This window comes from Cavia porcellus, unplaced genomic scaffold (assembly GCF_034190915.1).
Source record: "Cavia porcellus strain 051 isolate PalLab524CR breed Dunkin Hartley unplaced genomic scaffold, mCavPor4.1 scaffold_19, whole genome shotgun sequence".
Classification (NCBI taxonomy): domain Eukaryota; kingdom Metazoa; phylum Chordata; class Mammalia; order Rodentia; family Caviidae; genus Cavia; species Cavia porcellus.
In genome coordinates, this window is record NW_026947502.1 from 27873948 (window position 1) to 27899300 (window position 25353).

At 33.8% G+C, this 25353-nt stretch overlaps 1 protein-coding gene across 4 annotated transcripts in view; it reads left to right on the top strand.

The window, feature by feature from the left end:
* Cpeb4 (cytoplasmic polyadenylation element binding protein 4) overlaps positions 1 to 25353 on the top strand; it is a 60382-nt gene that overhangs the window by 19874 nt on the left and 15155 nt on the right. For 2 of the 4 annotated variants that reach the window (XM_063230800.1, XM_063230801.1), the window contains exon 3: positions 17358 to 17408. The exons of the other annotated variants lie outside the window; for them this stretch is intronic. In XM_063230800.1, coding sequence (XP_063086870.1) covers positions 17358 to 17408 — 51 coding nt within the window. The remainder of the gene's footprint in view (positions 1 to 17357; positions 17409 to 25353) is intronic. 4 annotated transcript variants of the gene reach the window in all.

A 25353-nucleotide genomic window follows, 5' to 3' on the forward strand; every position in this document is an offset into this window, starting at 1 on the left:
CTAGGAGGAACAGTAGTTATAAACAGTGTTATATGAGATTTCTAAGAAGCATGTCTCTAGTACTTAAATTAGATAAGAAGAGTTTGCACACATTATTTTTAGACTAACTGCAGGATTTCCTTGGCTTATCAGTAAAATGCCAGAACATCTCAGGTTTGTTTCTGTTTTTTAGTGTACTAAATTAATTATTGTACAATGTCCACTTTTATTCTATAGTCTAATATAAATTTATTATCACCAAGTTTCACTTAAGTCTTTTTAGCTGATATAAAGATAATAAAAAACTGATGAAAATTTTGTGTCACAATTTCAGAAAAATAGAAATAAATTAACACCAGATAATATATTTTGAAATTCTATATCATTTTTATCCTTTTTTGTTTGTTTTTAAAATAAAAACATTATGTGTCACTCTATTCTAGGAATGCAAAGATTTTGTAAAAATTTTGACTTATAAAAGGCAGCATTACAGAATGGAAAGATCATGAATTTTGTCATCAGGTCTGGATTTAAGTTGCCACTCTTAAATCCAGAAGTTTAGATGATATGCTATATCTTAAAAAAACAACATATTTTTTAGTTCATAGAAGACATTCAAGAGAAGATACAGAGTGTGTTTACCAATGAGAAAGCCAATTTCAATTTAAGTTTTGATATTAAATGAATTTATGTGATTTTTTTCCTTCAAAAAACAATAAAGAATTCATAGAAAAGAGTATATAGTTCTACAGTGCCAATTTATAATTATGCATAGCATTAAGAAACAAGATCATGGTATATTACTGTATTCTATCACTACTAAAATATAGTTTTGCTAAGGGGAATATTTTATTATCAAATTCTTTGATTTAGTTAGTTTTAGAATACTATCGAAGTTTTAACAGCAATTTGTGAGATTTTGTTTGACAGCGATAATAAAATTTGAATGCCTTAAAAATAATACATTGTCTCTTTGAAATAGGTGTCTAAAACCTGCCAATCTATTTTGAAAGTAAATAGATAAAAAAAAAATAACTCTCTTAGCGCCCAGCTTCCTTAGGAACAGAAAATAGAAACTGGCGTTAATTTGATGAGACTAGTGGAAAACAAAATACCTCTCACCAAAAAAAAAAAAAAGTAGAAATGCAGTTAAGATTCATTTGAGAGGTGTTTTTTTTTAAGATTTCATTTTATAAAGAATTTGGGTTAATTTTATACTAAAAATAACAAAGCATATTATAAATGACCCCATTTATTTTTCTTTCTCATTTGTAGTCATAGAGATAAATGGTTGTGTATTGTTTAAATAATAAAGCTCCAAATTGATAGAAACTACAAGTTGAACCTGTTGATGTGGTTTATATTAATTAAAGGAAAACAAGCCAGAAAGTTGTATTTATATTTTTCATTTGGCAAAAAAGAATCTCTCTTGATTTAATGGGGCTTAACATTTTTACTTTTGCTGTTAGCAAACAAAATGCCTAGAGACCTTCACATGCAGCTTTTGAATTTCTTTATTAATGTGTTGTTAATTCCAGCTGGCTTCAAGGAAACACTTTTTAAAGCAAATGTTCAAAAAAAGGACTTAGGCTTTGTTCTATAATTTATATAAAATTTTTTGTAATTACGTTTTGGGGTTTTGAGTGGGGTAAGAATTTTAAAGCTACCATCATGTTCTTCATATGGAAGGACTGAGCTCTTTTGTCAAGGATCTTCCTCCCTGTTCCTTGTCTCTGTCTGTTTTCTGGTCGGCAGATGCGTATGTTACTTGTACCCTGGAAATTGTGCACTGCCTTCTCCCTTAGCAACCCCAGTGACATTTCACAGAAGCTTGGCCCTGGAGTTGGATTCTGCTTTCTTTAGTGCACATCCAGTCTCACAAGCCTGAAGCCTGTCTCATACAATACAATATTAGGGTTACCAAATATGTTCTGCTTCTGGACAGAAAAATATTATTGTAAATGCTTAGATGACTATTTTGGAAATATTGTATCTTATTGTTACTTTTTCTCACTTTGAAATTGGTATTTATTATGCCAATTATTATTGTATCTATTTGTTATCTTTTCTCACTTTGAAATGGGTATTTATTATACCAATTATTATTATTGTTATTATTAGAAATGAGCAGCATGAAATAGTTTAAAACCACATGTGAGTATATTTGTTTTCAGCCTTCTGAGACATAGGTTAGAAATAGTAAAATAAAGACTCATAAAGCAATATTATATTCAGGTATATAATAAGAGGTCTATGAAAATTAAGGGGCCTTTTTTCCATGTGTCTGAAGGGAGTACAGAGGTATAGCAATGAACTATGAAATAGTGATTTATATAATGAAGCCAGAAGCAGTACTGGGTAAAGAGACCAAATATGGTATTTGAAAATTATAAGATGTCAGAATATAATAATTCACAATTTCATGATAGTGGTTGAGCATGTTAAATATATACAAGTGGCTAAATATTCAATTTGATTTATTTCACTGGAAAGCCAAAATGAGACGGCAAAATTATTAGAGGATAAAGGTAATTTGTATATTGTCAAAACATTATAGTTGTTTTTCAGACATTAATTAAAAAGATTATGTATCCTTTTCTTTTGCATATGAAAATGGAGCCTTCCATTTAGAATACATCTTGATTTCACTTTTTGAGAGGGTAAAGTATTAATATATCTACCACAATTCCTGTTAGTTTTGGACATTTCAGATACTTAATTTGAATGTAACTGGTAATGACTGCATTTAGAAATGCACATGCTTAGAGTGACAGTCTTTTACATCTCCACTTGTGGAAGAAGCCTATTGCATATGTAGAGTAAGTAATAGATACCTGATACGCAATTAAATACATCACAATCTTATTTGCTTTATGCATTCATTTAATAAGAATTTAGGAGTTGTGGATTCACGCCAAAGATCCTTTGTATTTAATTCCTGACTGCCAACCCTGTTTTGACCTTGCATTTTAAAGCTCTTCTGATATTTTTTATTCCTTTGCATGTTATATTTAGGAGCCCTTCCTCTACTCTTTTTTCACTGCAGTAAACTTGTTTGAAACGGATGCTTAAAACAAGTAGGCAAGTGATGGTTCCATCTGTGCTTCTTTGTTGCTAAGCAAAAGATTTTATAATTTGCTCTATGCAAGATCATGAAACTCTGTTGAAGTTTACTACATAATGCTTGTTGCATTAATCTCAAATAGGATTTTAAAAATATCACCACAAAGAAGCAATGGTTGGGATAATTATTGTATACATTGCCAAAGCAAGCACTGTTGGGCTAAATATTTAATTTCTATATCTTTATTTTGGAGACAATGAATTTAGTGCTAGTTGTTAAAAAAAGATATACAGTTGCTGGGCAACCTTTTCTTTTGAAACAATTCTCTGTTTCAAATTACAGTCACTTAGTTCCTTATTTTAGAGGAAAAATGATAAAGCAGATACTTTAGAACAGATTTTATGTGCATAATAACTTTAGACTGAATAGCTCTAGCTACTTGCTAAGACTCGCTGAATATAGGACTAAATTTTGTCATTTGCATATGGCACATGTTATAAACTTGAAATAACCGGATCACAAGTAAAAAAAAATAAAAGTAACTCCTATTAAAATAGGTTCTTTTGTTTTAAAATTACAATGTTTTATTTCAAGTAGGAATGGTGTTAGGGGGGTGGTTATTAATCTTAAGATACTTTACCTTTTTCTGTTTAAGTCAATTTGCCTATGGCAGTTTGAATACAGATAACTCTGCAACGTAACCCAACTTTTTTTTTTTTTTTTTGCTATGGGCATCAAACTCAGGGCCTCATGCTTGCTAAGCAGGTGCTGCACTACTGAACTACATCCCTGGCCCCCAACTAACTTTTAAGTGTTAGAAAAGACATTTTCTTTTCATGATTATGTAATGGGACATGATACAAAGTATCATAAAGAAGAAATGAACATGGCAAACTAGTTAATTTTACTTGGATTCATATACAAATAAATTACTATCCATGGTATCAGATGTCTTCTGGCAAGTTGGGGCACCTTTAAATATTACAAGTGCTCAGATTTAGACTCAGCCAAGCCAATGCCCCCTGCATGCCTGGCTGGAGCCTCCCTGAATCAGGTTGGTTCTTTCTGTTGTGTTTGGATGATTCCAGGTAATTCAAAGCACTGAGCAGGAGAGCAGCTGAGGTCTCCAGAGAGTAGAAAATTGCCTCTTTTCTAGAAGCCTCATGAGTAATGGGGTGAGGCGCATAACCAAGAGTGTAATCTAAACTGGGCTACAATTAAGTTGGTGTGTAGCTATTTAGAGTTGAAGGATGTTTTTGCTGCTTGTGCATTCTCCCTTTCCTGACTGCAGGATGTGGAATATCCTGAACAGTCTTTCCCTTTTGCCTTGACTTGGTGGTGCCATGGCATCGGGCCTGGGCATCTGTGTTGAAGTAACTTCTCTTGTGAACAGAGTCACAGGGCATGATTTTCTTTGTGTTGCAGTCAAGGACCTATTCTTGATTATAACTGCTTGCTTTTTGGTTTACTTTTGATCAGGACTTACTGCATTTCTCACAACCCTGGGTAGCAGAACCTATAAAAAGTTGTGGACTTTGAACCAAGCAGCTATACAGTACTTTTTCGGACTTAATATTATTGTTTTTACCCCACCTCCCTCCTCCTTGGGGAGGAGAGAAAGGAAAGTCCTGGAGAGAGGAAAATATGTGATGTGTAAATGTTGATTTGCTCGTAGAATTGGTCTTTTTGCCTCTGAGCTGAAACTCAGTTCCTACTCACCATACCCATATCGTATTCATTGGTCAAATCTCATGTGGCCTGTTTTCTTAGGTAAGGGAACTAAGTACAAAGTGGTGATCCTCAACCTTTTACCTTCTTACATTTGTGCTAGAATATTTGACTCTTGTTTTTATTCTGAAATCATATAAGCAGTTGTCACAAAGGGAGAGTTTGTCTTATGTCATCCATGATGTGAGTCCATAATTACTTAAGCAGGCTCCTTATTTTCATCTGGAACATTGTACACAAGTAACCCTGTTTGAAGTCTGAAAATTGAGTGTTCATCTTAAAACGTTGCTGCACCTCTAATTTTACCTACATTAGAGGCGAGGTGAAGGTAGGCGGGGGCAGGGAGAGGGTAATACCAAGATTTTATGTTATTAGAAAGGTAAAAATCCTAAAGATTCTTTTACTTCATTAACATTTTTTCTTTTCAATTATATTAAGGCTCTCATAGTCTGTGGTTATGGTGATTTAATTTTGTTGACACATTCAGGGCAAGGATTAGTCAAGGAGTAAGGTAGATGTAATAATATACTTTTTAAAGGTAACATGAGAAAAAAGTGAAAATTAGGTAACAAGTGCTTTTCTTTAGTGTCTCCATTGTCACATTAACTGTTGCCTAGACTTACACATGAGTGGGATTTGCCAGATGAACCGTCAAAAATAGTAATGTTCTTTATTTAAAAGTGAAATTTAAGTGACATTTAAGTGGTGAGGTTTTCAGACTCCAGCACTCTGTCAATAACACTAGAAACGTCGCTGCTGTGTCAAAGAGTAGGTCCGGAGGTACGTGTTGCTCAGGTTCCACGTCCAAATTAAGAGGGTGTATTGTAAACCATTGCTATTGCCAGTTATTTTTCTTTTTAAAGTCTTTTTATACAAAAGTTCTGTACAATTACAGAGAAAAGTGACTCATGCTGTTTCATCTCTTGACAGCTACTGAAACGTAAAATAAACCCATATCCTAATATCTGCTTAATAAGCCTTTGTTGTCTATGACGATTTTAAGGCCTCCCCTGATCCTGTTATATAATCCTGGACTATGTTATTGGTTGACTTTGGAGGAGGGAAAATAGTGCCATGTGATTCATAACTGTCATAAAAATATCCAAGATTCTTTTCACATTCAGTTTAAGAACAGGAAGGAGGGAACAGTTCACAATTGTGCCACAAAAATTATTGCTTCCTGACGTGCATGGAATTTTTACCTGAATATTGTAAGCAGCTGATTAATTTGTCAGCTGTGTGTGCCTGATTTGTGATGTTTTCCCTCTCATGATGCATCTATCTTCACTACCAAAGCTCACATAAAGGAAAAAAAAAAAAAAAAAAAACCTTTCAGTGAATTTGTTGCTGTTTCAACAGTACAGGTTTTAAAATTCAGACATATTAACCAGCTTTCCCTAGTTACTAGTCTTTAAAAAAAACTATTGAGATGGCTGTGCTGTCTGTGGGCTTCATTATTTTGTCTAATTGACTGGTTTTTAGTTCCATGCCACACCAGTGTAGTCAGTTCTAAAAGCAAGGCTTTGTTTTATTCTGGGTATTACCTGGTAACAAGTCAATTAAGAATGTTAGTGGAACTCTAAAGAGAAAGTTCCATAATCTGTTTGGAATCTAGTTGGGCAGATGCCAGTCGTTTTATGTTGGGAAAGAGTAGGAGGATTCAACCAATTAGAGGACCTTTTTTTTTTTATTGCTTGAGAAGCTAATAGAACACTGCAAGTCTTAGTCCTGAAGAGCAGCTGGGATTAATTGAAGTATAAGGAACTTTAAAAAAAAAATCTCACTTCCACTGGCTCTAATGTTCCAAATAATAAATGCCTGACATGATTGGCTACATGGAGATATTTAGTGAATCATTATTTAATCTCATTGTTGCGATGATCAAAATTGTTAGCATATAGTAGACATTCCAAAATGTTAAGAAATAAAAGGAGAAACATTTAGGATCATGTTCAGAACTTTCTCTACCACTGTCATCATCTGTATAGCCTTAGGTTGGACACTCTGCTAGTCTTCATTTCCTTAACTGTGAAAGAGGTATTGAACTTAATGATCTTTAAATTATTGGCAATTCTATTAGTCTTACATTACAAAACTGAAAGTTTTTATAGATTGACTGAAACTAGCATATAAATATCATGTAATTATGGATGAAACAATTGAATATTGAGTAGCATATGTTGAAAGGAAATAGCTAGTCAAAGTTGAGGGAAGGCTTTGTTTCTAGTCTGTCTCTTTTCAAGATAGGCATTAAAACTATTTAGGAAACAGTTGTTTCAACTTGTTCTCCTGAAACATTTCTGTTTCCTATTTGTGGATCATAGACTTTTTTAGCCTTGGAAATTATTTGGTGAATCCTATGAACTCACTGGTGACCAAGCATTTTAGTTAGATGATAACTGTCACTTAAATATGCTTGATTGTCTTCCAAAAGAACATGGAATTTGATGCAATGAAATTGAAATACATTTAAAGGTTTCACTCAGTTTATATTGTTGTTAAGGTTATCTTGTTAAGGTTTTAGTGTTTGTGTTCAATTGATGTCATCACGTCATCAATTGTTACGGTGGGAAGGCTCTGAATTATTTTGTTCATTGTAGGTCTTAATAGTTACAAAATAAAATGCTGTTGTAGAGAACTTTGTTAACTTTTCTGCTTTATACTCCTGCCATTATAATGCTCTTCATTACAAAGGAGGCCTAACATCAAAAAGAAATTTAGTAGAGGAAATGGTGAGGGGAAGGACAGAAAAAAGTAAGGCTGTCACTAACCCTAGATGGTCATCTGCACTAAATAGTATTTTGGAGCCTCATCTCTGACATCTGAAGCTATCTTCTTGCCCATTTAGCAAGACTGGGGGAATAGGGTTAACCTGATGGTGTGTAACATGGAGGCTTGGAAACAGGACTGTTGAAGTCTCTCTTAAACCACATAGTTTGGAAATATCTTACATTTCAGTTTCTATTTATATTTGAGCTTCACAAAACTTTTTGGCCTAGTCTATGAACCGGTAAATCGAAGAACACTTTTGAAGTGTTTTTCCTTGTTGAGGTAGATGTGGACATTCCGTCATGACAGTAGTGCTGACAACCAGTTCGAAGCACTTCAGACACAATTTCTAACTTACAGGGGCCTTTCAGAGATGATCTCTAATGCAAATCCTTACAATAATCTTTTATATTAGTTTTGTGATCTCCTTTATATTTGGGGAAAAAAAACTGAAGTTCAGAGAAGTTCAGTAGCTTCTGTAAAGTCACATAGGTTTCTGGTACCTAGAGTGGGTAGAAAACTCCCCTGGCTCCTAGTTCAATGGCCTACACATTTATTGTATAGCCTTAATGGGGGGAAAAGATAAGAAAATGTATATTTTTGTCTCAGTATGCTTTGACAGGGCTTTGACAGGGTAGATATTAAAATTTGTTAACTTTAAGAGGCTGGGACCCCAATTTAAAATACATATTTTATTAGAATCTTCTATAAAAGATTTGCAGTGCATATTTGCTGCTTTCATATTGCAGAGTAGAAGTCAAGATAGGCTCATGGAGAGAATTTTTCTTCCCTATTTCTGATTCAGATCTGTTGTGGAACTTGTGTGTGTGGACCTCAAGACATTTCAGATACACTACACCCCCTTCCCACCACAGTGGTCACTCCTCTTTGGGTTTATCTGCGAAGTCCAAAGATCTCTGAAACATTTATGCAACAAATTCACATGACGCATCTGTGGTACACTGAGCACCGTATCAGCATTGGGATACATCGCTCACTAAAAACAGACTCCTGACCTGATGAAGCTTATTCTCCATATGATTAATAGCCATAGTTGCATAGTTGTTTATTATTTTAATTTTGAAGAAGACTTAGAGCATTGTGTATCTGTAAGAGAAACTGGATCTGGGGCTTTTGAGTAATAGTATGAAACTAAAGCTCACCCTCCAGTAAGGTTCAGAAAGTCATCTGACTATTAAGTGATTAAAGTTGATGATAGGTCTGGTTGCAGACAGGCAACTAGTAACTTAGTTGATTAATGGGGAGTGGAGTTTAACTTAAGTGAATAGAATTAAAAACAGGTATTCATCTGTGTGGGGTGGTGTTCTATTTTATAAACTAATGGGTATAAAGAAATCACTTATTTTTTGTTTGTTTTTGTGATCATTTGGGAAAGTGTTTAATTATATTTCTTTTAGTATTCATCTTGAAGTTCTCAGTAATTTACAGAGACTGGCCTGGGGTGCCTAAGGATTTCATGATATTTATGTATGTATGTATGTATGTATGTATGTTCATGTCAGTTGTCAGTAGGGGGCCATTTCTCAAAATCATTTTTACCTTGGAGACAGTTGCACAATTCCTTGTTTATTTAGTGGTCCTTTCAATATATGTTTTTCTTAACTCATGCTCCCCTCCACCACCCCGCCAAGATAGGAGAGTTTTAATTTTCTATATTGGCTGGTTTTTTTCTGGATTACTTAATTTTTTTTTTTTTCTGCCCACTGGTCTGTTTTTCTACTTTTCATTATGTCACCTCCCTTTCCCTTTTTAAACTGACTTTGGCTGGTTTAGTTTGGACAAAAGCTGCGTCAAGTTTTTTAGAGTTTAAAAATTGCCATTAATCACTGGTATCATAACATCCTCTTAAGGCAAGTTATCTTGTTGCTCTGTCCTCTAAATGTAGCATCCAGAATCAGGAGGCTTCTGGCAAGGATAAAAATAGCCTTCCTGCTTGATGGTTTGTTGTTATCTTTCCTGGCAGTAGGAAATCTTTTGAATTCCTTAATTGGGTCAGCTCCTTGCTAGCTTCTCTAGACATCCCCTTCTGCCTGAAGTTCTTAGATGCTTTTAGATCTTGCAACTTTGCATTTACCTTCAGTTACAGTGGAACAATTTTTCTTTATATGAACATTTTTCAGTCTATAGAAACTTATTCTATTGACTTTTACTTACTGATAGAAATTTATTTTGCCACTACTATAATCTATTTTTCCACTGTCCTATCACAATTTAATAAAATTTAATAAATTAAATAAAATTTAATTAATAATAAAATTTTAATAAAATTTAATAAAATTTGAGTTTTTGGTGCAAAAATGCAACCTTCCCCATTAAGAATTTTAAGTTGAATATTCAAAGTTTTCCTCTTAAATTCTTGTGATTTGAGATAGAAGAAAGGTAGATGTCAGGATTTTTTCTTCACCAGAGAGAATTGTATCTGTGTTTGTGTTCCTAACCCAGGGCAGTAGCAAACTTCCATTTCTCAGAAACTGAAAAATCCCCCAGGTTGCCACACCCTAAGGTTGGGACTGGCTAGCCAAAGAGAATCCTCCCTCTTCCTTTCTTGCTCAAGTGGAAAATTGTTAGTTATCTCTGGCTTATAGTTGGAGAGGGGAAATAAGTTAGTATTAACCAGGCAGCTCCTACATACTGAGGGATTTTTCTTGCTGTTCTGCAAAAATTTATCTCAGGAATATAGCAGCTTTGTGAAGTAAATGAAAATACGGATCTCTGTTTTTCTGTGATTCAGTAAAGCTAAGGTATTTGACTGGTTAAAAGGTTGACTGGATTTTATCTGTTTCACTGTATCTTCCAAGATAGGGAGGTCACTAGTTGCTGGCTTTGTTTCATTCATTTAGTAGTTATTTACTGAGCAATTTTCTCTGTTTAAGGTTCTGGGATAAAGATTCAATCTGTCCTCAGAGATTTTTTTAAGAGGAAGAGTTAGGTTAGAATGTGTAATTTGCTATTCCTGGTATATTTGCCTTTAATCCCAGTACTCTGGGAGACTGAGACAGATACTGGTGTAGGCAATTTAGTTACTTAGTGAGACCCTGTCTCCAAAAAAAAAAATGTTGCTGAAATTGTAGCCTAGTGTTCAGGCTCTGTGTTCAATTCCAAATACCACACACACACACACAAAGTATAACTTACACAATGTAATACGCTCAAGGGTGGAACATGTGGGGTTATTTGAAATCAGAGAATGGGTATTTTGGGGCAAAGAAGACTTTGCATAGGATAAGAAGCCTGAAAAGGAGAACTGCCAGACAGGAAAGTGAAGAGACCTTGCAGGTCAAATAGAAGGGAGCCATTTGACAGAGCAGGTAAAGTAGAAGTTATAAGCCAGTTGTTCTGAATGATGGGAGTACATGTGAGAAGGGAAATGGCACTGTGTGAGGCAGGAAAGGGGTGAATTCAAGAGGTTTTAGAAACCTTGGCTTTGAAACTAAAAGCCAGATTCATCCCAAAGAGGGTTTTTGTTAAGCCTAAACTCTCTGTGTATGTTTAATGAATTTTAAACGGCTTTTTTGGCAAGAAGCAAGACTGTCCACTTGATAGTGGTCTTAGCCAGTTTCTGCTACAAGATTTTGCATAGAAATGTCATAACGTGAAGTTGTGACATAGATAAGTCAGGGAGTAGAAAAGGTATCAATTTTATTTGGAGACTTATTTTTAGGTCAATAATGTAAATTATTAAAAATTACCTTTATATCATTAAAGCGTGTTGAATTTTTATTAGTTCATATTGATTTTGTTTCTGCATTTGTACAAATAGAAAGTTGGTATTTGCAATCAGTGACTTTATAATGCATTTTAAGTCTTGCTATATATTGTCCAGATCCCCACAATGGCATCTTGCTGCATGTCTCAGGCATTATTGATAAAATTACCAGATGTGTAAGAGGGAGATAGAGTATTTCCTTTTTAAAAAAGTATGGTAATACAGCTTTGATTTACTTGGTTGTTACTAGATGAGTTTAGCAGAAGCAGAGATAGGAGGAGCATTTCTAATTAAAAACAACCACAGATATGTATGTATGTGGATTCAAAAGTTTTAATAGTGTTCATTAAAAATATCTTTTACTTTTCCTTTGGCATATGCAAGGATTTATAGCTTGAACCAAATATAAAATTGGAGTTAGAATGTTATGCTGCATGTCCATTATGTACAATTACGTGGAAATGTTTTGGATAGCCTTGCAGAATAGTTTCTTATTACTGTTCCTTCGCCTGTACCATGTTAGCACAGATGCTGGCATGACTCTGAAAAAAAGGTCACAACATGAAACCTAATAGCATTGTAGAGCATTTGATACATTTTAGCTTTTGTGTATGAAATTGCATCATTTCTGTCATTTCCTACTGAGTTATCAGTAGCAATAGTGTCTGAATGTCTCTTAAACTTTTTATTTTACCTTATGAAAGTAGTTCATGTATATTGTTAATATATGTGTTAGTTATTTTTCTTGTTGTCCAGACAAAATACTTGATACCCAAAGTTAAAGGAAAAAGTTTATTGTACCTCAGGTTGTAGAAGCTTCATTTCATAGTTGGCCGGCTCCAAAGCCTGGGGGCATGGCAGAGGGCATCACAGAGAAGAAACAGTTCATGGTGAGCAGAAGATAGCAACGCAGCTAAGTAGTGGAGAAGCACAAGTGAGAAGTGAGGACCAGCACAGGCCTTTCCTGTCCCTTATTTTCAGGTTACGTGCCCTTTGGGTGAGTAGCACTCACACCTACGCTGACCCTTCCCCTTACCCACACTCAGAACTATGTCAAACCAGTCAGTGGACTGATTTAGTAATCACACACTCTTAATCCCAGCATTATACACTCTAGATCCAGCCTCTGAAAAAGCCCAGCCTGTGACTACATGAGGCTTTAGAGGAACATCTCCACACTAACCATAACAATGTAGTAAAGTATTTTCTTTTAATCTTTCCTACTTTCATCTTTTAACTAGGCTGCTTAGAATCTTAATGAAGTACATATTGTTCTTTAAAGCACTTGTTTCCATGCTTATTCTAAGTCAGTCTAATTGGTAAAAACTGGTTCTGTCCAACTCATAAATACCTAGCATAGAATTGTCTAGTTGTTGCGTGGATCTTTTCTAGGCTGCAGAATTTGGTAATGTATTTCCCAGAGTCACACTGTATCAGCTGCCTATATTTGGCAACGTTGAGTCATGTCACCAAATATAGCCTATGCCTTCTTCATGATGTATGCCAGGCTTCTGGCTCCAAATGCCATGAGTGGCCTTTGGAGACTACTATATTTCTTTTGATAATGTCCCTTAAAAGAAAGACTGCTGGTCAGGCAGTATTTTTTACATTTGTAACATAATGCCAAGAGCATTTTCAGATTGAATTTTACCCACCGAAGATTCACTTTCCTGAAATCCTAATGCTGTCCGTCTGTCTCCAGTAATTAAATTCTAATTGTACCAAAACCTGTGTTGTGTTTATAAATAGATGAGTTATTAAAAACACAGTCAAGTAAAACATCAGGTACTGGATTATATTTGTATTAAAATATCTCAATCATTTTTATTTTACTATATTCATTTGTGAAATGCTGGTGTTTCAAGTTCAGTGGGATGAACTCATTGAATGTTTGCCTGTTGCCTAAACAGGAAACCCAAGACAAAGTAAAAAGGCTGTGGTTCCTACGGGGTTATTATGTAAAAGAGATAAGAGTTAGCCAGTAGCTAAATTATTATGTAAGAGAGCCAGCTATTGCTGTGAAGCTAGAAATAAAAATTGGTGAGTTAACTTTTAAAAAGGCTTCCTTTTCTGGGAGAGGTGTCCTAGAAAAAGGTGAACCTAAGACAAATTTTTAAAAGCTTCTTCAGAAACTTATATGCATACAAACCCCCAGAAAAGGCAAATTTATCTATAATTACCTAACCTGGAAGCATCTGAGATGTCTTTTTGTAGGTAAATGGGAAAGTAGACTGTACTTCATACAAATAATGGAAAATTATTCAGCACTAAAATGTAGACATCAAATCACAAAAAGACAGAAAATGTAAATGGATACCATTGAATAAAAGGAGCCAATCTGAAAAGGATTTATTTTATGATTTCAAAGCTATGACATTCTGGAAAAGACAAGATTATGGAGTCAGCAAAAAGATTAAGTAGTAAGGAAGGATGAGCTGGTGAAGGATGGAGAATTTTTAGGGCAGTGAAATTACTGTGTATGATACCGCTGTTAAAGACACACCTCATTATACATTTGTGAAAACTGATAAAAATATACACCATCAAGAGGAAACTTAATACAAGCTGTGGACATTTGGGTATTAATGATGTATCAATGTAGGTTCTTAAGTTGTAAGGAATGTACTACTCTGGTGGAGGATGTTGTTAATGGGGAGGCTACACAGGTGTTGTTGTATATGGGAAATTTTGCTGTTAATCTAAAACTGCTCTAAAAAATGTTAGTGTCAAGTAAAAGACATTATGGTTCATATAGAATAGCCACACTTTCAACTGAATGTTAGCATTAAAAATTAGAATATCTCCTTTAGAAATAATTTTCTCTTAATTCTTAATTTCAGTTAATACAGTGAAACATTTTTGTTTCTGTATTGACTTACATCTTTTAAAATGTTTTGTGATAAATGAAAGTGGTATTTGATATGTCATTAGGTTGTTTACTAGCTTTATAGGTACAAACTTACATTCCATTACAGAAAATCAGCTACTGATTAAGTAATTCAGGAATTATCTTTTAGATAGGTTAAAAAACTATAACAGACACAGATATACACCATCATTCACTGGGAACACAGAATAAAGGTCATCGATCAAATGTGGCAGAAATTGTCAGTAAAGTAGCCATAGAAAATACAGAAATTTTGTTGTAAATTGACATTAATGGAGCAGAGAGCATATTGGAACAGAAATAAAGGCTGTGTACAAGAATTGTGAATGGATTGAGTAAGATTCTAAATTTCCTCGGCACTCATGGGAATGTTGGGAAGATTTCCAGGAAGGAAGTGATATGTGTTATCTGTAATTATGAATGACTCTTTAGATATTTTAGTTGTAGAAAGAATTTACAGAAGAGTAAGGCAAATAGGTTGGGGAAGCATTATCAAAATTAGCACAAAGAAAAAGGTTTCTTAATGTCACTGTTTATATTTTAAAGTAGCAATAGAAAGAATTAATGATTGTTTAAGAAAATGTTACGAGTTGCATTTGCTACTCAGAACAAAACTGAGTCTGGCATGACACAAATCATGTGACAAGGTCAGGTCAAAAAAGTAAAAACAAGTATCACTTTCAGAGTTCCACCCTAAATGTGGCCAGCAGTTCTTCAGTGTCATATCTCAGTGAAGGATAGGATTACTGTAGTAAGAAGACTAAGTAACAGAAAGTGTCAGACATCACCTGCCTTGGGCATGGCATATTTTCAAGAGATGTACCATGAAGCAAACTCAAAGACATAAGGGTATTTTTATGGATTTCAAGTTGAAATATTTCTCTCTTGTTAGAAGTTACCCAGAAGATGAGTTTCTGATAAAGGGAAATTTCCTATGTTAAACTGGGCTAACCAGTTTGAAAACTGATCTTTTATATTGTCATTGTTAATTGTACTTACTGTTCCGTAGAGTCTAGTAAGAGACATTGTGATTCATATAGAATAGCCACACTTTTGAGTGTTAGCATTAAAAATTAGAATATCTCCTTAGAAATAAATTTCTCTTAATTCTTAATTTCAGTTAGTACAGTGAAATATTTTTGTTTTTGTATTGGATTACGTCTTTTAAAAATGTTATATGATTAGGGGCTGGAGGTTTAGCTCAGCGGCATAAGCGCCTGCCTTGGAAGCAGGCAGTCGTGAGTTCGATCCCTGGTACCGATAAAAAGGAAAAAGACAAAAAAAAAATGTTATATGATTAATGGGAGTAGGTCATTAGGTCATTGGGTGTTTGATAGGTCATTAGGTTGTTTACTAGTTTTCTAGGCACAAAATTTATACCTATGTTCCATTGCAGAAAAGCAGCTACTCATTAAGTGACTCAGAAATTATACCCCCCAAGTTTTTAAGTTGTTGTGTACTTATTCTTAGTATCTGAAATCTATTGTTTTTTAAAAATTACTTGTTGCAAATAATAATATCTAATAATCATTACTTGTTGAAAATAATATCTATATAAATTTTATTTGTATACAAAGCAGTTCAAATGGAATTCAATAGATTTGAATTTTTGCTGTATGTTAGCATTAAAGAATGATACCACTATTTAGGAATAAATTAAAATTTCAAAATTAAGTTTTATCTTTATTCCCTCCTATATTCAAACCTACTATCACTATCAAAATAGAAATAAACTGACCTTTGAAGTGAAGCACTTAACAATTTTAGAAAACCTTTTTATTTGGTATTAATTATGAAAAATATTGTTTTAATTTTGTTTCATATTAGTTTCCAGGTTTTGGATCCAGATTAATGAAAGCAGGCAGTAGAGATCAGTTTTCTCTTTTCACAGCATGAATTCATTTCTTTGGAGACTATTTCATGAAAGACATGAAATTTAAAAGCATCATAAGGCTAAAGTTATTTTCTAAAGAGTTGGCAATATATGACTGTTGGATTGGTAGGACCACATATTAGGTCTGGTTCCCAAGACACTAGATAAAGTCTTGATGGCATCTAGGAAGGTTTGTTATAGCCTTTTGTCTGGGGAGAATCTCTGCTTTATCTACCTTTTCATAACCTTCAAGAGGTTTATCTTTTTCCATAGCCTTCAAGAGTCACAGTGAAGTGTTATTTCTGAAAGAGATGTTTGTAATTCTGAGTCAATTTTAAAGTCCCTCAGTACTCCTGATTTATAGTGTTGGACTACACTAAAGAATTATCAACGAAGTTTTCTTGTTTATTAGATGAGCAAGACTCATTGTGGGCTCTCCACCAGTTTTCTGAAAGTTGGTGCAGATGAGCATGTGACGTGTGGATGTTACCATCATTGTTAGTTTTATCTTTTTATTGTATAGCTTGTGTACATGGTTTGTACTCAGAAAAGGCTTGTGGTATAGATACATGTGGAAGCTCTTTATTTACATATAGAAGCTCTTCCAAAACAGAAATATGATTCCTTAAAGACAGAGAAATCCCATTGTTATTTACCTCATTTATTATGGCTACCAATTGGGAAGAGAGTTTATCCAACAATTTTAGAACTGTCACAAATTGTTTTTATGCACAAAGGCCATATTACCTTACAAATTTTGAAAGACTTCACAATTCAAAGGAAAGTAACCAAGTATTTATTGACTACTGTGGTCTTTGGTACTGTGGTAGGTGGTTTTGGTATTGTCTCTGTGTTAGGTACAAAGAAATGTTCTTCTCTATCTTCAGTTTGTTTTGCCTAAAACTTGAGTTTAAACCCACTGGCATGCTTGCCAGGTAGGCATAGGTCTGGCACTTTTGTTATGAACTACAAAGAAAGTATCACTGCAAAATCCTACACAAATAAAGATTTTTAATATATATTTATGAGGTATGAAGATTGTTATTGCAAGTTGGTTTAGAACATAATAGTATAAAGAAAATTATTTTGGGGGGATTTGGCAATTAGGATGACCTAGGCGTTAAATCTGAGGATATTTTATTTTACACCTTCTAACTATTTTAGCGGATATGCTGATTGATATATCTTCTGATTCATTGTTTTATAGCACAAGTTTTATCCCATAATACAGTTTTCAAAATACTTTGCCTATTACAAGTAATCAGTTATTGAATTACTTTTAAACTATCTATTAAAAATAAATTTAGTAACGGCCTTCTTTTACCTTCAGGTCGTCTAAACTATTCATATCCAGGATCCGATAGCTCTCTGCTTATTAATGGTAAGTGATAACTGATTTACCCTAGTGAAGTTCCCAAAACTGAAGTTAGTACTAGATGAGAAAATACAGTATTTGTGCCTCATCAAAGAGAAATGATATTAGTTTGTTTTGTAAGGACAGTTGCAAGTTACTGTTAATCAGCTATTTCAAGAAAAATTCTTTCCCTCAAAATTGTGACAGAAACTTAAAACAAGATTCCCTGCCCTGAAATTGATGACAGTGAGAGTAAATGAAAATCACATATGATAAAGACTGGCATTATCAAGCATTAGTTTCTGTAGCATGACCTTTGAAATGTCAACATAAAAGCCATTTCTACGTAGCCAGATAAATGTGCCAGGAAAAGGTTAGGACAATCAGATGTGAAAAGAGAAAGAGGCAGCCTAAGATCACAGTGCTGCACATTGCAAAGGACAAGGTCATTCACTGTTTGCTGCCAAAAAGCGAACAGGAATGACCAAGTTGTATTGACTTTTATCATACCTTAGTTTCTCCTTATCTGTTCTTAATTTTGCTTGTGTGCTCATTAGTTCTGTTTTATGTGGAAACAGCTAAATTTCAAAGGGAAGATGGAGGATATTTACTTGCAAAGAGTTAATTTTAAAGTGTCTACATCTTAGTGCCATAGTTTAAAGTGACTGAATGAAATAGAATCTTTTTCACTTTCTTCTTATTTGCTTTTGAATGTGTATTTCAAATTTCTGTGTTGATACTGCCTTCCATTGGCCAAAGCTCCGTTTAAGTCCTGCCACTTCCAAATAAACAGAAAACAAACACAAAACCTTGCCTGTTGTATGTGGTAAAGGAGAAACTGAAAAGTATGTATTTGACAGAATCTTCTTTTAGTTAGCATTTGAAATATGTGCTGTAAAACATAAACTTACCCGGTCAGAAGACATTTGATTGGTGGCAGTTGTTGACAGCATCAGCTCTTTTGGAGTAACACCTCGCTTGTTTGTCAGACTTTGGTCTTTTCATGCTACAGTGCAAGGACTAATGTAACAATGACAAAAATAACAATAACAATAAAGTCAAAGGAAACAAAAGATAACTTTTCTCAAAATACTTATGTTTTGAAATTTTATAGGTCTTTCAGCCCTAGAAAGGGAGTTAGATGGTTGGTTTTAATTGTTGCTTATATAGAAATTTTATTTATTATGAAGATAAACTGCCTGAGGTTAACTTTGACTCAAATTGCAAGTTCCTATCTTTGACATTGCAAAGAGCAGTGAGTGTGAGATTATGATTCCCTATGTCTAGTATTCAGCTTCAGGGACCCTCAAAACTGGATTTTGGCAGATGTGACCCAGTGTTAGGTTTTAGTAACCAACCAACTAGGACAAGATACCGGTATTCACTTACAATGAAGACTAAAGCTTGTAGGTCTTTGATGGTGAACCTTTAGAGCTTTCAATGATACAAACAGCCACTGTGGTGCTACTGTTCGCCATGACTATTCTAGGTGGAGCAGATACTGAAATTGAGTGATGGATACAGTCTCTCTTCAGCAGCAGAGTCTACATTATAGCAGAAGATTGCTTAAAAATCATGAAATTAAAGGTAGGCAGGGCAGAGGACATTGAGAACATTTTTTAGTCATCTTGATGTAGAGGTGGGCATTGTCTATTTCCTCAGCTGTATTTAAAAAATATTCTCTAGAGTGGATCCCATCTACAGATGAATTAATCTCCTTCATATATTGACTGTTAGTAGCTTTGCTGTTGGGTTAGTTCAGGTTTTGATGGTACTTAATCTAGTATAATAAATTAATAGTGTTTAGTGAAGACAATCTCAGGAGATAAAAACATAAGTATCTTCCTATCTCTGAAGTTTTTGTGAGATTAGTATATGTAAATAATTTGGTATAATACCTGGCAAATGTCAAACTGAAATACCTAAAGTGATTTTGGGGAAGAGAGTGAGGAATATTAGTACAAAAGATTTAAAAAAGGAAAAAATACAAAATGAAATTAAGATGAGTTTGTAAACGCTGTTTGTTGTTAAACATATTTTCTTTGTATATTATGGAAGTAGACAACTTAGCTGTACTCACTTTTAAATGCAGACCTTTTCCTTAAAACTGAAAATAAATATCTAACTTGTTTTATCACTTTTTAGTCATTGCCTCACTTTAAGCTTGAAAGAAACTCCAAGTGGCTGTTTTGCACACATTATGAACTCCAGAACATTCTATTTTTCTGCAGATGACAAAATTCTACTCTCTCTTATGGCCAAATAATATTTCATTGTGTATATCTACCAAATTTTCTTATCTAGTCATTTATTGAGGGGCACCTAGGCTATTGTATATTATAGCACAGTGAACATGGGTATATGGGTATTCATATGGTAAATTTTTGGTCCCTTTAGGTGTATATTAAGGAGTGATAGAACTGGATCAAAACATAGTTCTATTTTTAATTCTATGAGGAACCTCCATATTGATTTCCATAGTGGCAAACTGACATTCCGACCAATAGCGTGTAAGAGGTTCCTTTTAGGCAAGATAGATTATAACACCCATTTATATATCTTCTCCTCTGGGATGTCTGTTCATTTAGTAGCATCAGCTAAATATTTGGTTATTGAAGAAGAGGAGATTCATAAGACATCATTTAAAGGCTATTATAAAACAATATCTCTTAATTATAACTCTGGAATGAAAAGGGGAAAATTTCTTGAGATGGAGAGCAGAAATCAATAAAAAGGAGGATACAATTTACAGAAGAAATGTAGATTATAATCATATTAAAAATAATCTGCTGTAGTTCTTGTTATAACAAAGCACACGTTGAAAGTTCTCATCGTGAAAAAGATAATAGAAAACATTTGAATTTGTGTGCTCTACAATTGTTAGCTACTGAAAACCCTAGAATAAATGTTGAAGATCAAAATAGAATATGTACATATGAGTTTACTTTTGAGAAAAGTAGGGAGGGAATTATTGGTTGAGCATAGGGCTATCTGACAATGCATATACATGTGGCATCTTTTGATAATTTGTCTTTTGCTTCCTATTTTTATACCTAAAAAATTGAGGACTAGAGATATATAGAAACTAGAATTGCTTTTCTCTGTGGTAGCTCCTCTATATAATAATGCCTTATGTTTTTCATATCTTGTGAATGTTCTTTGGATGCTACCATACCAACAAAAGTAAACTCAAAGCAGTGTGACGTAGTAAATTCTGTTGAGCATATGCATAAATTAATTTTGTGACATTGAACCTGTTAAATTAGGGCTTGATTTATAAAATCATTTAAACTACTTCGTATTTTTGTCAGACTCCTTGATCTTTGTAGTAATTGTGTCAGATTTTTGGTTTTCCAATCATTATTTTTATTTTTTTTTTATGTTTACAGATTAACTTTTAGTTTTGTAGCTTTACATTGTTTTTAAAACTGACTTACTAATTTGGCTATTTCTCCCCTCTTTTTGTTTGTGTGTTGAGATGGCTTCCCAGTATACTGCTCATTCCTGGGCTCAAGTGACCTTCCCCCGTCAGTCCCAACTAGCTAGTCCTGTAGGCATCTGCCACTGTACCTGGATTCCTCTACATTTTTAAAAGCCTTTCTGGAAAAAATCAGTTATTTGATAACATATTTTCATCTGAGCCATCCTCCCCCAGAAGAGTTGCTTCTCACCAGGGGGCATTGAGGGGTGAAAATATATGGGGAACTTAAAAGTAGACCAGTTACCTGACAGTATCATTTCTTCCCTGCCTACTAACACCTACTTATCCTTCATGGCCTGACATCTTGATTTCCCTAGAATTAGTGCTTTCATTTAGGGAAGGATACTTTCTGTAATTTGTTTTTAGTATTAAGTACCAAAATACCAAAATACCAAAAAAAGGTCCTTTAACAAATACAGCAACATAGAATATAAAATGATGATGAATTCAGCAGTACAGAAAGAGATAAAAGAAATAGTGAAGAACTTTGTTTTCCCATTCCTGTTTCTCTTTCAAAGATTCTCAACATTGTTCTAGAAAATCAGTTTTGTATATTCTCATGTATCTATATATAGTATATTTTTATTTTTAAGTTTACACAGTAAGGATTGTTCAATGCATGTTAGACACTGCAAGTAAATGACTTATTAAATGTCAGCACACGAACATGTGCTATGTATTTAAATGGCCGCATAGTAATGGCTCTCTGTCTCTCTCTCAGAAAACTTCTGACAAATATTTCTGTACTTGCTTTGCAAGTCTGGCACCACAGATTAATGAATTATTTTATTGAAGAGAATTTGATGTTAAATATAGGGTTAATAATAAGAAATCATTTGTAAGCAATACTATAAAGACATTTTAGAAGTAAATATCAATAGATTTAATAATGCATATCCAGAAATAATAAAACTTTCTGATTGTAATATTTCAAGTCCATACTAATATTCTTGAGGCCTGTTAGTCCTGAACATTAAACTTATTGAGGACTTTATTAATCAGTACTGAGTCATAAAAATAGGTGCACATGTAAAGAATATTCATCCTAACTCAATGGAGACTGGGAGATTTTTATAAAGTGGTAATAGATATACTTAGAAAATATTTTAATAAGTTACTCTTCAGTAATGAAAGAATTCTGAACAGTTTATTTCAGCTCACTTAGCCAGAACTTTTTCAAAACATAGATTTCTTTAAACAGTCATTTGCACCTCCTCAGTTCCTTGGAAGTCTGAAAAATATCATGTAGCAAACAATATAGTTCTAAGATTGAAAATCTTAACATTTTCCTGAGGAAAATGACAAGGATATGTGGTATGAGTTTTTCATCATAAGGTTTGTTCCAAATATAATTTGAAATAGATAAGAAAAAGATTCTCACTACATCTTTTATATTTATGATGAAGTAACACCATTTAGCATTCTGTTAATACTGTATATGGGATCTGGTTGCTTATATAGATTCACTTTGTGGAAAACTCACTAAACTTATGATTGGTTTACTTTTCTACATATGGCATTGTTATGGTTTGTGTCCTGATGTCCCCCCAAAGCCTCCTGCAGTCATGAGGGGGTGCTTTTCAGAGGCAGCTGAATCTAGAGTTTGTCATTGATTCATTGTCTAGTGCTGGGATTACAGCTGGGAGTGTTATACCCACCCTAGGGTGAGTGGCCTACATATAATATAAGGAACAGAAAGAGTCTTCTCTTGCATTCTTCCCTTTTTGTCCCTTTCCCCCTTTGGTTCTTGTTGCTTTTGGTGCCTTACACTGCCATGAGCAGTTGCCCCTCACCCACACCACTCTGCCTTGGAGCCAGTTTAGTATGGAGTGAAACCTCTACAAACTGTGAGCTAAGTTAACATTCTTAATTTTGGCCATCAGGTATTTTGTTTTAGCAATGAAAGAAAAGTAACCAAGATAGGAATATAACAAAATTTACACAGAAAATTGTAAACTATTTTAATAAATGAAAAAAAAGTTTATGTATTCTCATTCTTTATGCTCCAGAATGTCATCATGTTTACTTTTTCAGTACTAATTTACATTCACTTCTCTATTTTTTTGCAAAGTTTTTATAATTGTAAACATTGTACACATGAAAATGCATAGTTTTCAGAATTTAACCATAAATTTCTCTGTATCAATGACTTTATTTTGAAGTACTCAAAGTTTGAAATTTCACAGTTGAAAATATTTAAGAGATTTTATTTAACTGTTGATCCATATCTCTTATTGCTTCCTAAAACTATTTATTTTTAATGGTAGGTATGAAAATTTGTGTGTTGTTGATTTTGAAAGCCTACTCTTTGGAATGTTTTCTCAGATATCTAAACAGCATCAATCTGCTTTTTAAGATAGAACCAAGGTTTTCAAATCTTTGTTTCCCCAAACTCCTTTCTCTTTGAAGCTGTTGTCTAAATAGACTATTCTTAAGCAAGGCAAGTATCTACTTTTGATATCAGTGATCTTTCTAACCTCTGCATGGTAAGTTGGAAAATAATTTTTTCTTTCTGAACTCAACATCCATTAAGTTAAAAACTATTAGGTATTACTTGAGGAAAGTTTTATGTTGTTTTAATACATTTGCTCAAGTAGTTTGATGGAATCCAGTGCTACTTAGTAAACGTAGAAATGTATTTTAGTATGAGGTATAATTTCATTTTGGAAAATACTCATATGGTACTTCTGAGTTACACTTATTTAGCATTTATATGCAAGGTTAAAAATAAAAGCCCTGACCATTTTGTACAGTGATTTCTTAAATGTGCTGTTACTCAAAACCTATCCTAGCCATGTCCCCACTCATTCCATGAGCTTCTGTTCTTGCCACTTTTCCAACCTATCCTCTGTGGCAGTGCCAGGCCTAGCATGCTTTTCTCTACTTTTCGTTAATAATATACATCATAGATACTTCCTATCCCCTTCACTCTTATCAGATCCAGGTGCTCTTCCTCTTCTGTTCTATCACACCTATCTCGTGACTAGTCCAGTCATTTCTCCTTATTCCTAGGGGATGTGTTTTAAGATCCCCAGTAGGTACTGAAACCAGTGGCAGAATGGAAGCCTATATCAACTATGATTTTCCCCATATATTCATATATATTGATATATACTGTATAAGATAAAATTTTATTTATAAACTAGACCCAGTAAAAGAGTAATGTGTAACTAATAATAAAAATAGACATGCTGTAATAAAAATTATGTGAACATGGTCTCTTTTTCAAAGTATCTTAATTGACTAATAGGGGGTAGCATGTACACCATGAATAAACTAATAAGAGGTGATTCATGTCCCAGGTAGTGGGATGGTGCAAGATTTCATTGCATTATTTAAAAGCCTTTGGAAACCTCATTAATTGCTTGTTCATAGAATTTTCCATTTAATATTTTCAGATATTACTCTAACTGAAGTAATGGAACCAAAACTGGATAGTGGGGGAGACTATTTTATATGGTATATTAATTATCATTATGTACTGGATTATGTGGTCCTCTGACAGATAAAGTTACTAATTCTTTGTGGTCAGGGCCATGTGATATTTATGCACAGGGCCTAGCAAGATCAGGCATTCAAGAAATGTTTGTTAAATAATAATTTGGACAAGCTAGGCTTTAAGTGCCAGTTCGTTATTTTCTTAAAAATTTCGTGATTTAAATTTTATGCTGTTGTTTATTGAATCTTCAATTATGACTTTTTCTTTTCCTCTTAGCTTGATGATATAATGTCAGACCTTTTATTTTTCAACATTTAAGACTTGGTTTAGATTTGACTAGATACACAAAACTGTTAGCTAAAAAGAAGTGTATGAATTACCTATAGATTTCACTTGTTGTGGTTCTTTTATAGGCATGTACTGTGAATATTATAAAATCATTTATGCTATAGTGATAACATATCTTAAGTTAAAGATGTGTCTACTAAATTGATTGTTAACGGGGAAATCAGAGAAAGTATGATTAATGTAGTAGTACTTTGTTTAGATCATGTTACATATTATTATAATTTCATAATGGTTTGGACCTTAGATGATAAATATGGAAAGAAGTTTTCTTTAAAATAAATAAGATTCAATAAAGATTTACTGGTTGTGATTGGAAAATATGGTGACTGTGTATAATAATATTAGAGTAAAAGACGTATTATCATTAACTCTCCTCAAAATACTCCCCCTCACTGAACACACTTAGCCCATCATTCTTGACATTTTCTATAGCAGTTCTTTAAGTCTCTTTTGTGTCTTATTTGTGCTGCCTGGCTACCTTGATGTCCTGAGTTGATTCTGTTTACTTTTCATGGTCATGCTGATTTTGGGGAAGAGCCAGAAGTCCCAGAGTCTCAGATCCAGGGAATAAGATGGATGTGCATACATTGTAATTTTTTTTATAGGCCTGCCTTTTGTTGGATGACTCTCCTTAGCAGAATTTACTGGCTTTTGATCATACATTATAAAGGTATGAAAGAGGACTTCTAGAACTTCTTCAGAAT